The sequence below is a fragment of the Pinus tabuliformis genome, chromosome 7, assembly GCF_031772625.1.
Source record: "Pinus tabuliformis cultivar Carrire ecotype Pingquan chromosome 7, CPIR1, whole genome shotgun sequence".
NCBI lineage: Eukaryota > Viridiplantae > Streptophyta > Pinopsida > Pinales > Pinaceae > Pinus > Pinus tabuliformis.
Genome location: NC_142293.1, coordinates 1,616,086,285 through 1,616,100,037, shown reverse-complemented (window position 1 = coordinate 1,616,100,037; position 13,753 = coordinate 1,616,086,285). Strand labels below are relative to the sequence as shown.

General features: G+C 31.8%; 1 protein-coding gene and 1 pseudogene across 1 annotated transcript; one reads left to right on the top strand and one right to left on the bottom strand.

Moving 5' to 3' along the window:
- Window positions 1–294: 294 nt before the first annotated feature.
- Window positions 295–1,550, bottom strand: LOC149254397 (uncharacterized). Its single transcript, XM_089454769.1, has 5 exons — window positions 1,429–1,550; window positions 1,232–1,318; window positions 950–1,066; window positions 724–849; window positions 295–480 (listed from the first exon to the last, which is right to left on the bottom strand). The coding sequence occupies exons 3-5, from the start codon at window positions 1,037–1,039 to the stop codon at window positions 295–297; spliced, it is 402 nt and encodes a 133-aa protein (XP_089310895.1). The 5' UTR covers window positions 1,040–1,066; window positions 1,232–1,318; window positions 1,429–1,550.
- A 1,942-nt stretch (window positions 1,551–3,492) lies between these two features.
- Window positions 3,493–4,902, top strand: LOC149254396 (uncharacterized; annotated as a pseudogene).
- Window positions 4,903–13,753: the final 8,851 nt, after the last annotated feature.

Genomic DNA, 13,753 nt, shown 5'->3' with positions numbered 1-13,753 from the left:
TCATGGATTCACTGTTTCTTGGATTGATGCGATAGCAGCTAGGATAAAGTTGGACAGATAAGGGCAAACGTAGCTAGTGAAGGGCAGTACTTCAGAGGAATATCATGCAAATATATTTAAAATCTTTATGATGTTGGCATTTTAAAGACATACTTAGCACCTGGAAACAATTTTTGGAAAAAAAAATGATGTATTAAAAAGTCTAAAAAATACAGAGATTACATATATTGAAACTGTCCTTGTAGCCCCTTTATAGATAAAACAATGGCTAAAGTTATATTATTGTAGCCTAAGTCATTTAAACTTGCTGGAATGTTTAGCCTTCAAAGTAGCAAACCTAGTGGGTTTAGTGAGAGCAATGCTAGTTGAGCATATATGCTCTATGTATTGTTTGCGTGACTTGAACCCACGTGCTTTCAAGTCCTTTGGCGTGATTTTGGTCCTTTTAACCATAGCATCAACATTTATCTTTTTTGTTTTCTGTGGAAATTAAAACATTATCAATAAATATCAAAATGCACATAGATATAATGAAAATATGCTGACCATGTAACGAATATGAAAAGACATTTCATTGACTAGCTATCAATAAATATCAAAATCTATATAGATATAATGAGAATATGGTGAACATGTAAGGAATATGAAAAGAAAATGCTTTAACTAGTCATAAAAAAATATGTCAATGTTATTATGAGCTAAGATATGTAGTATATAACTTACCTCTCCTAATTTATCTTGAAGTCTAGGTGAATGCCGCAATGGTTGAGGAGAATGTGATTTTTGCTGAGTATCATGTCCACCATCATACATGTGCAAAGGTGTTTTAGGAGATGTATATTCATTACTCTGAACATTAGATTATACATAGATATAAGTATGTGAATCAAAAAGAATTAAATGTAAAAATATGATAAAATTATAAGAGTATAAATAAATATAGTCTTACCTTGCATTGTGACATTGGACATGAAGATGGTTGTAGCATTTGAACCATTTCATTTCCATTCTTCTTAAGGCTTCTACAAGGGGTTTTCATTGATTGTGATGGTTCCAAAGGGAACACCTGCACCATAAATAAGAAATAACACACACGCACATAATAAAAAAAAATCAAAGATAAGGATATATAATACAGAACATCCATTTCTCATCCCATCATTATGGTAAAACATAACAATTTATATATTAATATTTTCGGTGGAATAGGTTATATGGATTAAAAACTTACTGGCCCAGTAACCCCTTGAAAACCTTGAAATCTAGGTGAGCGTCGCAATGGTTGGTGGCTTGAATTTGGGGAATTTTGTTGATTAGGCTATGCATATCAATAACAATGAGAAATTAGTATACAATTATAATAAATATAAATATTATTTAATGTTAAAATGTCTAAAAAATTAATATATGCAAAAAAATGGACTCAACTGTGTTGTCATTGTCCTGATTGGTTTCATCAAAGTTTAATATATGGTTGTGCCCATCTGATCCTTCTTCCCCCACATCATCGGGAACCTCAGTGCTTGCTTTCTCTTTTATAGCAATATCTATGTGCTTCATTGTCTGCATGCGTCTACGAGGTAGACTCTGATCCCAACGTTGAATTTTTTCACAAATCCTTTGCTTTGAAGTGTCATTAAGCTGATCAAATGTAGCAACTGACTGTGAAAACAAGTTTCAATGAATTTAGTCCACGACAATAAATTAATATTAATAGAAAACATATACAGATAAATACTAATAAATACTTACAGCTGAAAGAATTTCTTCATTGACAATATTAATAAAAAATCATATACAAATAAACACTAATAAATACTTACAGCTGAAAGAATTTCTTCATTGACAAATCTTTTATATGCTTGTTGTCGTGCACGACATAGCCTTGCATCTAAGTCATATTGTATTTTGGCATTTTGCCTTTTAACTGCACTTGTTGATTTGACCGCCCATGTAGCATTTGCATCTCTTGCTCGACCTCTTTGACGTGGAGGAATTGGTGGGAGATTGTGGGTGGTAGCGCGATGATGATTAAGGCCAGATAACTTAGATCGACTCAAATTCCCCGCACAGCCACCAACAAGACAAGTGAACACTTGCTTGGTGCCTTTGATAGTTACCTCCCATTCATGTCTAATTTCCTCCATTTTCTTACTTCCTTATAAATGAATATGTAAACAACAATGTTGTTAAAAACATCATAAAAACACATTAAAATAAAAATCAATATTCATATCTATTTTTTTGTGGTCACTGTTGCACATCCGGCAAGGACAAATTCTGTAAGTGCTTTCATCAACTGATTTTAGTCTGATTTTAGTTTAACGATTATGTTTTTTTCTTTGGAATTTCTTGAAAGAAAAAAATTGCAGGGATTTTAGTAAATCTAAATAAAAATCATGTGTACTGCAAATTTTTGACAGTGTTAAATTTATTTCTATTATAAAAATATAATTCAAACACTGTATTTACAAAAATAAAATTTTTGAACTTTTTACCCAAATCCAAACCACTTTTAATCATTTAAACAATTTCTCATTAAACAACGCAATACAAATAAATCAAACTATTTTTAACTTTCACCATTTTTATTTATCTAAAACTAAAATGCATCGAATTTCTTTCTTTTTTTTTCTTAATGAATTTGTACCTTTTCTTAGTTTACACTAACCCATAAACTAACCTCGACTTAGTTGTGGTGCGCATATCCTCAAAGAACTTGAAAATTTTAATGTTATCGAATCGCACAGATGTATTCTTTTAATGCAACGAGGTCCTTATTGTATAGTCTATTTGGGTCTAGACTTATTTATGAGTCTATCGAGTTATTAATTCTGAGTATAATGCTAAGCAGATAGAAATGCTTTTTTTTTTTGGGTGTGTTTTGTTCTTAGGTAAAGGTAAAATACTTTTGAGGGGTTAAATCTATTTTAAAATAAGGTTTGAAAGCATTTTAATAATATATTCAATATTAGTTTATCATGCCACTTGTGAGAATTGAATCTAATTAGGAAAGATAACAATCATTCCTCATGACCACCTAAAATATACCCAATTAATTTACTATGTATTTTTATTGAAAATTCATGAAAGATGCTAAACTTGCTCTGTTTTTGTATATATTTGAATTCTTTCTGCACGCATCTGTTATCTCTTGATTTGTGATGTTCTTTTATAAACCAGCTAGGTCCATGAAATAGTTGTCATTAGGCACACTTAATCTCATTTTAGAGTAAGACTAGTAAACTAGGGCGTTCATAAAGGTTTGTTTTTGTATCCAGCTGTTAGCACTAGGGTATGGATCAACAAAATCCAGGAGAAAAGAAGAAGGCTTGCTAATTCATGAGGTATTTTTTTTGTTTTTGGGATTGGTGAAGGAAAAATTGGTAAATTACAGCATTCATAAATTTTTATCCATCCAATTGGCAGCACTAGTGTATGGATCAACAAAATCCAGGAGTTAAACTCGAAGGCTTGCTAATTTGTTCAGGAATGATTTTTCACTATTTTGAGACTGGTGATGATTGTGGGGTCTACTTTACCCGTCTTCTCCCCGGTCTCCAAAAAATCCATAAAGGGCGCTCTAGCCTAACGCAGCGCCAGCGAGCCATTCGGCGCGTAGCCGACATGTGCTTGGCTCAAACCGCGAAGAAGGGTTCTGCGTGGAGTCGAGCTCTGAACCATCACCGTTTGGGCAGAGAAAAGATGATGGCGAAGCTGAAGATGAAGAAATCCTCCCTCCGCCGAAGCCGTAGCGTAACGCTGGCAAGGAGAAAAAGATTGGCCAATATTGATATAAAGACAGATAGCCATGACGATGGCTCCATTGAAAGGAAACTTGGGACTCTACAGAGGCTCGTTCCCGGTGGCAGAAGCATGGGTTTTGATACCCTTCTTCAGGAGACCGCGGACTACATACTGAATCTTGAAGTGCAAGTTCACGCCATGGAGGCCCTCGGAAAATTTTACATGAGTTCTACTAGTGTATCGACGAAGCCACCACGCAACAGAAGCAGGGATCAGCTTCCCCTTCTGTAATAGTAGTTATGTTATTGAAAATTATATAGAGATCACAGAAGACATTTTCCATATTGAAAGTTTAAAGCAAATCCAACTGGTTTTTGTCAAAAGATATAACATGACTTATAGATGGATCAAGCACGGCAGACAAAGACCTATATGAATCAGACCGAGGACGAACTTGATCCAAATTGCATTTGTAAGTTTCAATGGTGACCGACGGAAAACAAATTTACACATCTTGCCACCTGTCCTGTAAGTTGGGTGTATGTTGCAGTCTCAAACCATGTTATGTCTTGAAAATTTTACAGAGAACGCATAAGATATTATTCATATCCTAAATCAAACTTGTTTACTTGGCTTTCAGATAGATTTAAAAAGACATTACTTGACTTCTATTTGGAGGGAAATAGATGTTAAAATTCACCAAGAATTCGCAGGCTTCAGGGGCACTAACCTTGCCAACCGCAAATCTCGATAACCAATGGCCTGCTCCTCCAGGTATTGAACGTCTCCTCCGTTCTGTTCGCCGAATGGTTTTGCAGATAATGTTCTGTTCGCCGCGGAGTAGGAATGGTTTTGCAGATGAGCTGGCCGGGACTTTGAAGGCCGGAGGAGGTTGGTCCCGTTCGTGCGTGAGGTAAATGAGCTCTCCCGTCGGGCATTAATATGATCTGAGTGGAGGCCACGCGCTCCCGTCCGGCATCAATATGTCATCAATACGATCTGAGGGGAGGCTGCGGGTGGCGGCGGGCAGGGTCGCCGGGGGTTTCGATGGGCAACCAGAGAGGGATGCCGGAGACAGATGATGTATGGACGGATGATGCATGGTGGATGGTGGTCGCCGTGCTCTGTGAGGCTGTCAGAGGGGTACCTCCATAGCATTAACTTTGCTATGGAGGTGGAAATAGGAATTGCCCATAGCCACTTATCCTTTGGCACCATTCATTGCTGTTCAACAAGGTGAATATTCACCTTAAATATTAAATATACTGAACACTTCTGACTTCTTTATATCTGAATTTCCCGTCTTTTTTTCATATATTTATTTCAAAAATTATCTTTTAATGGTTGGGCACTTCTGACTCTTGAATGCTACATAATAACAGTAAATATTAAATATACTAAACACTTTTTGCTATATCTTTTTAATGGTCCGGTACCTCTGCCTTCTTGTGTCTAAATGTTGCATCATAAAGTGAATACTGTTTGCAGTAAATATTAAATATATTAAATACTTTTAACTTTTTATACTAAACACTTTTTCATATATCTTTTTAATGGTCCTGTACCTCTACCTTCTTGTGTCTAAATGTTGCATAATAAAGTGAATACTGTTGGCCGTAAATATTAAATATATTAATTTATTTTTTATTTCTGAATTATTAAATGTGTTTTATATCTTTATGTCTGAATGTTGCATGACAGGATGAATAATGCTAACATTAAATATTAAATATATTGGGCATTTCTCGTTTCTTAATCTAAATTCAAATCATTTATAAGAATTAATTAAATTATAATTTTATTTAATAACAAATTTGTTTAAGAACAAAGTAGTCATATAAATTAGAGGAATCAAAAGGTTCAGCTAAATTATAATTTTATTTAAAATAATAATAATAATTTTCAATGATAAAAATAATTAAGATATAAGTTAAATATATATATATATATATATATTAAAAAAATACTTAAAGTAAAAAAATAAATCACTACTTTGTAAATAAATCTCAGTATTTGATTTCTGTATACCACTAAGGGTCTTTAAATTTAGGTGGAGAAGATAACAATCATTTTTCTGAATTCAGGCTTATGTGATCCATAATGAATTGAGAAAAGTCTTTATGTAGAAATCACATATTAGAATAATGAATTGAGAAAAGTCTTTATGTAGAAATCACATATTAGAATTTTGGCGGAAGTCATGAATTGAGAAAAATCATTAGGTAGAAATCACATATTAGAATTTTGGCCTACTCATTCAAACCAACTAGTATGATTCATCATCAGCACTGGATGAAGAGGGAGACCATGGCCAAGGCTTTATGTAGAACCATGGAAATACCCAATTGACTCCATGGTACCATTTGTTATTTGACAACTTGCATCGTAACTTCAAAGTTGTATTAAGTAAACATGTATTCACATGATGCCACTGGTTATTTGATAATTTACATGGCTCCCCCTAGGTATGATCTTGGGTCTAGTCAAGACTATTCCAACATAGTTATCTATTCACCATGGTAAAAAGTAAAAAATCCAAAATTGCATTAGATTTAAAGATAAAAAAAACTAATGTTTGAAATTTCATTCTTTGATATAAAAGAAACCACTAAAATACTCCCAACACTTTTTATTTGTGTATAAAATTTTAAATTTAGTTTAATTTTTTTTACAAATTTTTATTTTTAACCAAAAAAATAAAAATTTATTGATTTTTTTATGTAGCATAAATAAAATTAGAGCAATTCAATTTTCCTTAGATATTTTATAGAAAGAAAAACTTTAGAACTCTCTATGTAAAATTCTTAAAATTACAGCAATTTATGATTTTCGAGTAAGAAATCTTTAAGATCTTCAGTCTAAAACATAACTAACAATCCTCCACAAACTTTGGGAAGATGATCTTTATATGACACTTTGCAGAATTAAAGTTTAAAACATAATGATTAATTTAACTTTTCAAAGCAACGAGGAACATCCTTATGTATAAGTGTGTTTTGTCCCGAAAAGTGTATAATATAAGATTTCTTTATTACTTGTGACCTTACACTTCTTGCTTCTGGAATGTGTATTACCTTGTTCTTTTCATTTCAAACAATATCATTTTTTAGTAAGCCTCGCACAGTCCTCAGCCAGATGGAGATTGCCACACTTCCGCATTCGAATCCATTGCAGATCGTCCAATTTATTTCCATCAACTTTTCTCGTATTTTTTCTGACTACCCAGAGAGCATACTTTGCTTTTAATGTAAGGGGTTCATTCCACGCTTCTGACCTCTTTATTTCTGAAATTCCTAGAGCCTTTTCTTTTTGCAAAGTGTATAATCTACGTTAAGCGATTCTGTTTTATCGAATATACTCTTCCAAAAAAATAGTTTTTAATGCGAGGGACTCATATTGGGTACTGGACACAACAGTTTTTAATGCGAGGGACTCACTCTAATTATCTTACTGGGTACTGGACACGTGTGACCTCTTGAGGTCCGAATTTTCTGGAGTCCTTTCTGTTTCCTGTTTGTTTTACTGCATTCCGCGCAGAGATGTTTTCATTACTCAATGTATTTGTCTGTTTGCTGCATGCCTCTTTTCCAGTGTTTGATCAGATTATCTGTTATAAACATAATAATTGTTTTGAATGTGAAGAATTCACACGAAGTCATTCACCTCTCACACCATTCAATGCTGTGGAATAATGTTGGCATTAAATATTAATGTTAGCAAGTCATTCACCCTCTCACACCATTCAATGCTGTGGAATAATGTTGGCATTAAATATTAATGTTAGCAAGTCATTCACCCTCTCACACCATTCAATGTTGCTGAACAATGTGAATAATGTTAGCATTAAATATTAAATATATTAGACATTTTTGACCTCTTTATATCTGAATTTTTTTAGAGTCCTTCCTGTTTCATATTTTTTTTAATCTCTCGACATTTCTTTATATTTGAATACAGCGTAATATGGTGAATAATGTTGGTAGTAAATATTAAATAGGAGTTGTCTATAATGCGACTTTTTGGAGATTCCGGTGACGGAATCCGGCGGAAGAAATTGAGGTTAAATCTTGATTTGTTGCAGTTAAAATGGTTTTTTAACTGCATATTTGGATTCAGCACCCTGAAAAAACCCTGGGACGCTTTCATTGTGCAGAAACTAGCTATCAAACTTGCGATTCCAATAAATTCCTGCCGGATTTCGACCAGAAAAACCCGCCGGAAAGACTTTCAAAAAATCGCGTTATAGACAACTGCTATTAAATAGGAGTTGTCTATAATGCTACTTTTTGAAGATTCCGGTGACGGAATCCGGCGGAAGAAATTGAGCTCAAATCTTGATTTCTTGCAGTTAAAATGGTTTTTTAACTGCATATTTGGATTCAGCACCCTGAAAAACCCCTGGGACGCTTTCATTGTGCAGAAACTAGCTATCAAACTTGCTATTCCAATAAATTCCTGCCGGATTTCGACCGGAAAAATCCGCCGGAAAGACTTTCAAAAAATCGCGTTATAGACAACTGCTATTAAATATACCAAATACTTTTGACTTATTTATTTCTAAATTTATAGTATTTTCTTATTTATTTATTTTTTAATTATTAAACACTTTTACTTCTTTATATTTGAATATTGCATAACAAGGTGAATAATGTTAGCATTAAATATTAAATATTTTAAACATTTTTGGTCTCCTTATGTTTGAATTTCTAAAGTTCACTTTCATGTTTTTTCTCAGTTTATCTATTTGTCAGTTTGCTATAACTCTTACAAAGATAATTGTTTTGAATGTTAAAGATTCAATTTTATTAAACTTATTTATATCTGAATTTCTAGATTCCTTTTATGTTTCTTTTTCTAAATTCCTTTTATGTTTCTTTTTTAATTAGATTTCATATATAGATATCTTTACAACTCAATTTTTTTATTTTTATTTTTCCATTTGTTATTTTTTTCGAGATGTTAAATATACAATGATTAATATCCACTTTATTGTGCAGCATTGAATGTTATTGGAATGTGGGTAGTTATATATCATCAAATTATTAATGGTTATAATTTGATGATGAATATTCATCCACGCTCACATAATATTCAATGTTGTTTAACAAGGTGAATAATGTTCATTTTAAATATGTCTTAAATGTACTGAACACTTCTAACACCTCTTTATATCTGAATTTCCAAAGTCCCTTTATGTTTCATGTTTTTTGTTTTCTGTATTAAATTCCATGTATAGATATATTCGGAACTCATTTATTTGTCTAATTCTTTTTCCAATGTTAAATGAGAATAACTCTTACAGACCTAATTGTCATGTTTACTAGACACGTAGTTTGTTGGGGATCTTCATAGAAGCGAACCTTCATAGAAACATACTTCCATCACTGTAAGTGAATCCTGTTTCATTTATTTTTATTCATATCTTCTCACTATTCATCATGTAGATATAGGGTTGGCATCTCTTAACAAGATCAAGGTGGTGCAATTTATTTGGATGATAAGAAATATAAATATTTTATAAGCAATTTACCCATAACATGAGTAAGTCTATATGCAATTCCAAATTTGATGGGGGCGTTAAGAATAAAATAATATATATCAATTACATGCCCAGTCAAAGGAAAGTTGTCAATTGAGAGGAGTTTAAGTATGGGGGGTTACGCAGTGCATTATATTAGATATCATTTTGGGATTCAACTGCGTTAAGTAAGTCATTCACGTATGACCATTTCCATGAGAGGTAGTCGTAACTGACTAATTTCTCATGATTTTTGAATAGTTCACTTAGCACCCATTGCATCGGGTGATGCTCACAGGGGTGAAGAAGTGGGATTGAAACTAGTGAAATGAATCACATAGCATCAATAATCACTTTCGGGGCTTGCACCCAGTAACCAGGACTTCCCAGGAGGTCACCCATCCCAGAATTCCTCTGGCTCAAGCGCGCTTAACTGTGGAGTTTTCTCCACAATCAAGCCCACTTAGCTTGCTACCCCATTTGCAAAACCTTAGCAAGTATTGTGCCTCATGAACCATTCAAGTAGAGATCCCTTGACTCTTTTTGAATTTAAGTATGGGGGGTTACGTAGTGCATTATATTAGATATCATTTTGGGATTCAACTGCGTTAAGCAAGTCATTCACATATGACCATTTCCATGAGAGGTAGTCGTAACTGACTAATTTCTCATGATTTTTGAATAGTTCACTTAGCACTCATTGCATCAGGTGATGCTCACAGAGGTGAAGAAGTGGGATTGAAACTAGTGAAATGAATCACATAGCATCAATCATCACTTCCGGGGCTTGCACCCGGTAACCAGGACTTCCCAGGAGGTCTGACTAATTTCTCATGATTTTTGAATAGTTCATCTAGCACTCATTGCATCAGGTGATGCTCACAGGGGTGAAGAAGTGGGATTGAAACTAGTGAAATGAATCACATAGCATCAATCATCACTTTCGGGGCTTGCACCCGGTAACCAGGACTTCCCAGGAGGTCACCCATCCCAGAACTCCTCTGGCTCAAGCGCACTTAACTGTGGAGTTTTCCCCACAATCAAGCCCACTTAGCTTGCTACCCCATTTGCAAAACCTTAGCAAGTATTGTGCCTCATGAACCATTCAAGTAGAGATCCCTTGACTCTTTTTGAATTTAAGTATGGGGGGTTACGCAGTGCATTATATTAGATATCATTTTGGGATTCAACTGCGTTAAGTAAGTCATTCACGTATGACCATTTCCATGAGAGGTAGTCGTAACTGACTAATTTCTCATGATTTTTGAATAGTTCACTTAGCACTCTTTGCATCGGGTGATGCTCACAGGGGTGAAGAAGTGGGATTGAAACTAGTGAAATGAATCACATAGCATCAATCATCACTTCCAGGGCTTTTTGAGAGTGTGAATTTATATATTTGTTACTTATTTCAAGCCTCGGAAGTGATGATTGATGCTATGTGATTCATTTCTCTAGTTTCAATCCCACTTCTTCACCCCTATGATCATCACCCGATGCAATGAGTGCTAAGTGAACTATTCAAAAATCATGAGAAATTAGTCAGTTACGACTACCTCTCATGGAAATGGTCATACGTGAATGACTTACTTAACGCAGTTGAATCCCAAAATGATATCTAATATAATTGAGAGGAGTGTTTAAATATTTGGGAAGGAAAGTTGTCAATTGATAGGAGAGTTTAAATATTTTGGAAGACGATTCACAAATAGAGCTTTTTTTTTTACAAAATCAGAGGGAACAACAAGACACTAAGATAATTAACCAATAAAATGATCAATTTAGAAAATAATTAAATTGGAATATCATGCTTCATTGATTCATAAACACATATTTATACATATAATTTCTTTTAAAAAATCTAAGGATATTTCGATCCTCTCGAAATATGAGGAATCTGGATCAGACTAATTTAATATACTCAATTGTAATGTCCCCTAATAATAATACAAATAATAAATAATATAATATACTATTAAAATATAAGCAAATAAATGATAAACAATAAAGAAAAGATAATAATGGTAAATAAATAATAAAAAATAGAGTTTTAAATAAATATATATAAAAGTAAACTATAAAAATAAGTAAAGTTAACAAAAAGGTAAAATAAAATAAGAAAGATTTAAACTTAAAGAACTATAAAATAAATAGTAAAAATAAGTTTAAAAAAGTTAAAAAAAATAAAAATAAATAAAAAATAAAAATGTAAGAGAAATATTAAATTAAGTAAAATTTTAAATAAAAAAATAAAGTTGCATTTGACAAATGGAATGTGCGAATGCAGACTCATTTCCATTGTTTGGTTTATTTAATGGACGATGAGAAGATGAGATTCATCATTCCTTCATCCATTATGTTGGGAGAAAAGTATTGTGAGACAAAGGATTCTTTTACAGGGGTACGTTGATTGAAAGCTTGGGGTGGCCAGCTATAGAAAGATTATGTACAGCTGAGCCTACGATTGGATGGAAAGTAGTTCCCAAAACTTTGTTGCGGTTAGCTGGATTACAATAACGTTCAACTCGGAAATCACAAGTAAGCAATATCATCACCACAGGTAAGTCGTTTTTGCTCGTGTTTTTTAAATTTCTATATTAATTAGTGGAATAGTTGTATGTTGATTATTAATCATATAATTTGATGTAATTATTTGAAATATCTTAAATTGGGGTTCTTATATATGGTATCATAGCAAAATTGTAACACTGAGACTATGAATCTTAACATCCAATTTTAATTAAAATCTAGATGTACAAATAAATTATTAATTTTGTTAAAAATATCTATTTCATTGATTAGATAAATTTATAACCAAATTTTGTTCTCTTTTTAAATTAGAAATAATAAGAATTAATAACTTTATTTTGAATATTTAAAAAAATTAAAATAACGACATGGTTGTTAAGGGATATTATTTAAAAATTATCACTACATAGATGTTAATTATTTATAATACATTATATTATAAATTAGGTGGAAATTATAAATAGGTATTATTAAATAATAGTGTTAACTTTTAAATCTTGATTAAATCAATGCCCCATTAACACTGTTAACCATATGGGAATGGTTAATTTATATTATTTTATTTAAAATATATTTTTATCCATATGCCTATTTAACAGTTACATAGCCATTTGTTGTATGTAATTATTACTTTGATTTCCAAAAATGGTGCCATGTGGATTTCCCAAAACAATAAAATTAAGCACTCTCTTCTTAAGTTCAAGGTACACTTTGTTTTTTCATGGTTACAATCTATTTTGGTTCTGGTGGGTACAGGTCAAACCCCCTCACCCGTTAAAAAAAACTATCCAAAATTATTAAATGCCTAAATCTCGAGATTATGAAGGCTTTATCCCTTGAACTACTTGTAAATTTTTTAAGTGGCCAAAACATACAAGCGAGAAATTCATGCATGGTGGTCTTTTAATTACGCACAAGAGAACTAATACATGGGAATATAAAGTTGTATAAGGTTGTATTTGTTAGATATTAATTATTTTAATGTCTTTATATTTTTAATATAGAAAGTGTTAATTATATATAAATTGCTAAATTTTATTAGGAATATAAGAATAAGAAATAATTTTATATTAATAATTATTATATATGTTATTGATTAATAAAATGTTGATAAAAATGATGAATACAAAATTCAAATTTTAATTATTTTATGTGATATTATAAATGAGTTAATTAAGTATATGATGGTTAGAGAGAAATTTGATAAGTTATTTTTAGAATATTTTATATTGGAAAATTATATTTCGGATGTGAAGTTGAGTTATGGTTATTTTATTTTTTAAATTTTGTTCATGATATTCTTTATTTATAAATAATGTATGCAAGGTAATTTTGTTTTCAAACTAATTTGTCATTTTAATAATTACTTAAATGTTTATTCGTTTAAAATCTTTTAAAAGCAAATACGAAAGCTTTTGTTCTTAACAAAAATATAGTTAAATAGTTAAATTATTATCATTTACAGAAATCGAACCCACCGACACGTTGTTAAGAGCCAAGCTGTCTACCGGCCAAGCCAAGGCAGCCACATCTTACAAATACTATTAAATCAACCTGGCCACACAACTTACCATTCAACGCTCAATCAATATGTTTCAATTATAGGCACTTCAATAGGTAGGCCTTTAGTTATTTACTTGACTAAACAAATGAAGAAAACGATCGTATTTATTTCATATTTAGTTGTTTAGTATTTCAGTTTAATTATAGAATTGTGTGTCTGAAATATTTTGTTGAGTTTTTTAAATAAGGTTAAGATATAAAGTAATTTTTTTTTTTTTGAGAATAAGGAATTAATAACATTGATATTTAACGAAATAAATAGTTATTTTGATATTTTGCAATATTTTTTTTAAAGGGTAATAGTTAATATGTTGATTTTTTTTATTAAGATAATTTTTAATCTATAATTGTTTGATATTATCATAGTTTATGTTGGTACACCATATTAAAAAAAAT

Bases quoted from the DNA above. Each gene is read 5' to 3' on its own strand.
- LOC149254397 (XM_089454769.1), bottom strand. From the start codon at position 1,039: ATGAAAACCCCTTGTAGAAGCCTTAAGAAGAATGGAAATGAAATGGTT. The intron at 850-949 runs GTAAGACTATAT...TCTAATGTTCAG, and splicing joins GTCCAATGTCACAATGCAAG to AGTAATGAATATACATCTCC. The intron at 481-723 runs GTAAGTTATATA...TAATTTCCACAG, and splicing joins TTCAAGATAAATTAGGAGAG to AAAACAAAAAAGATAAATGT.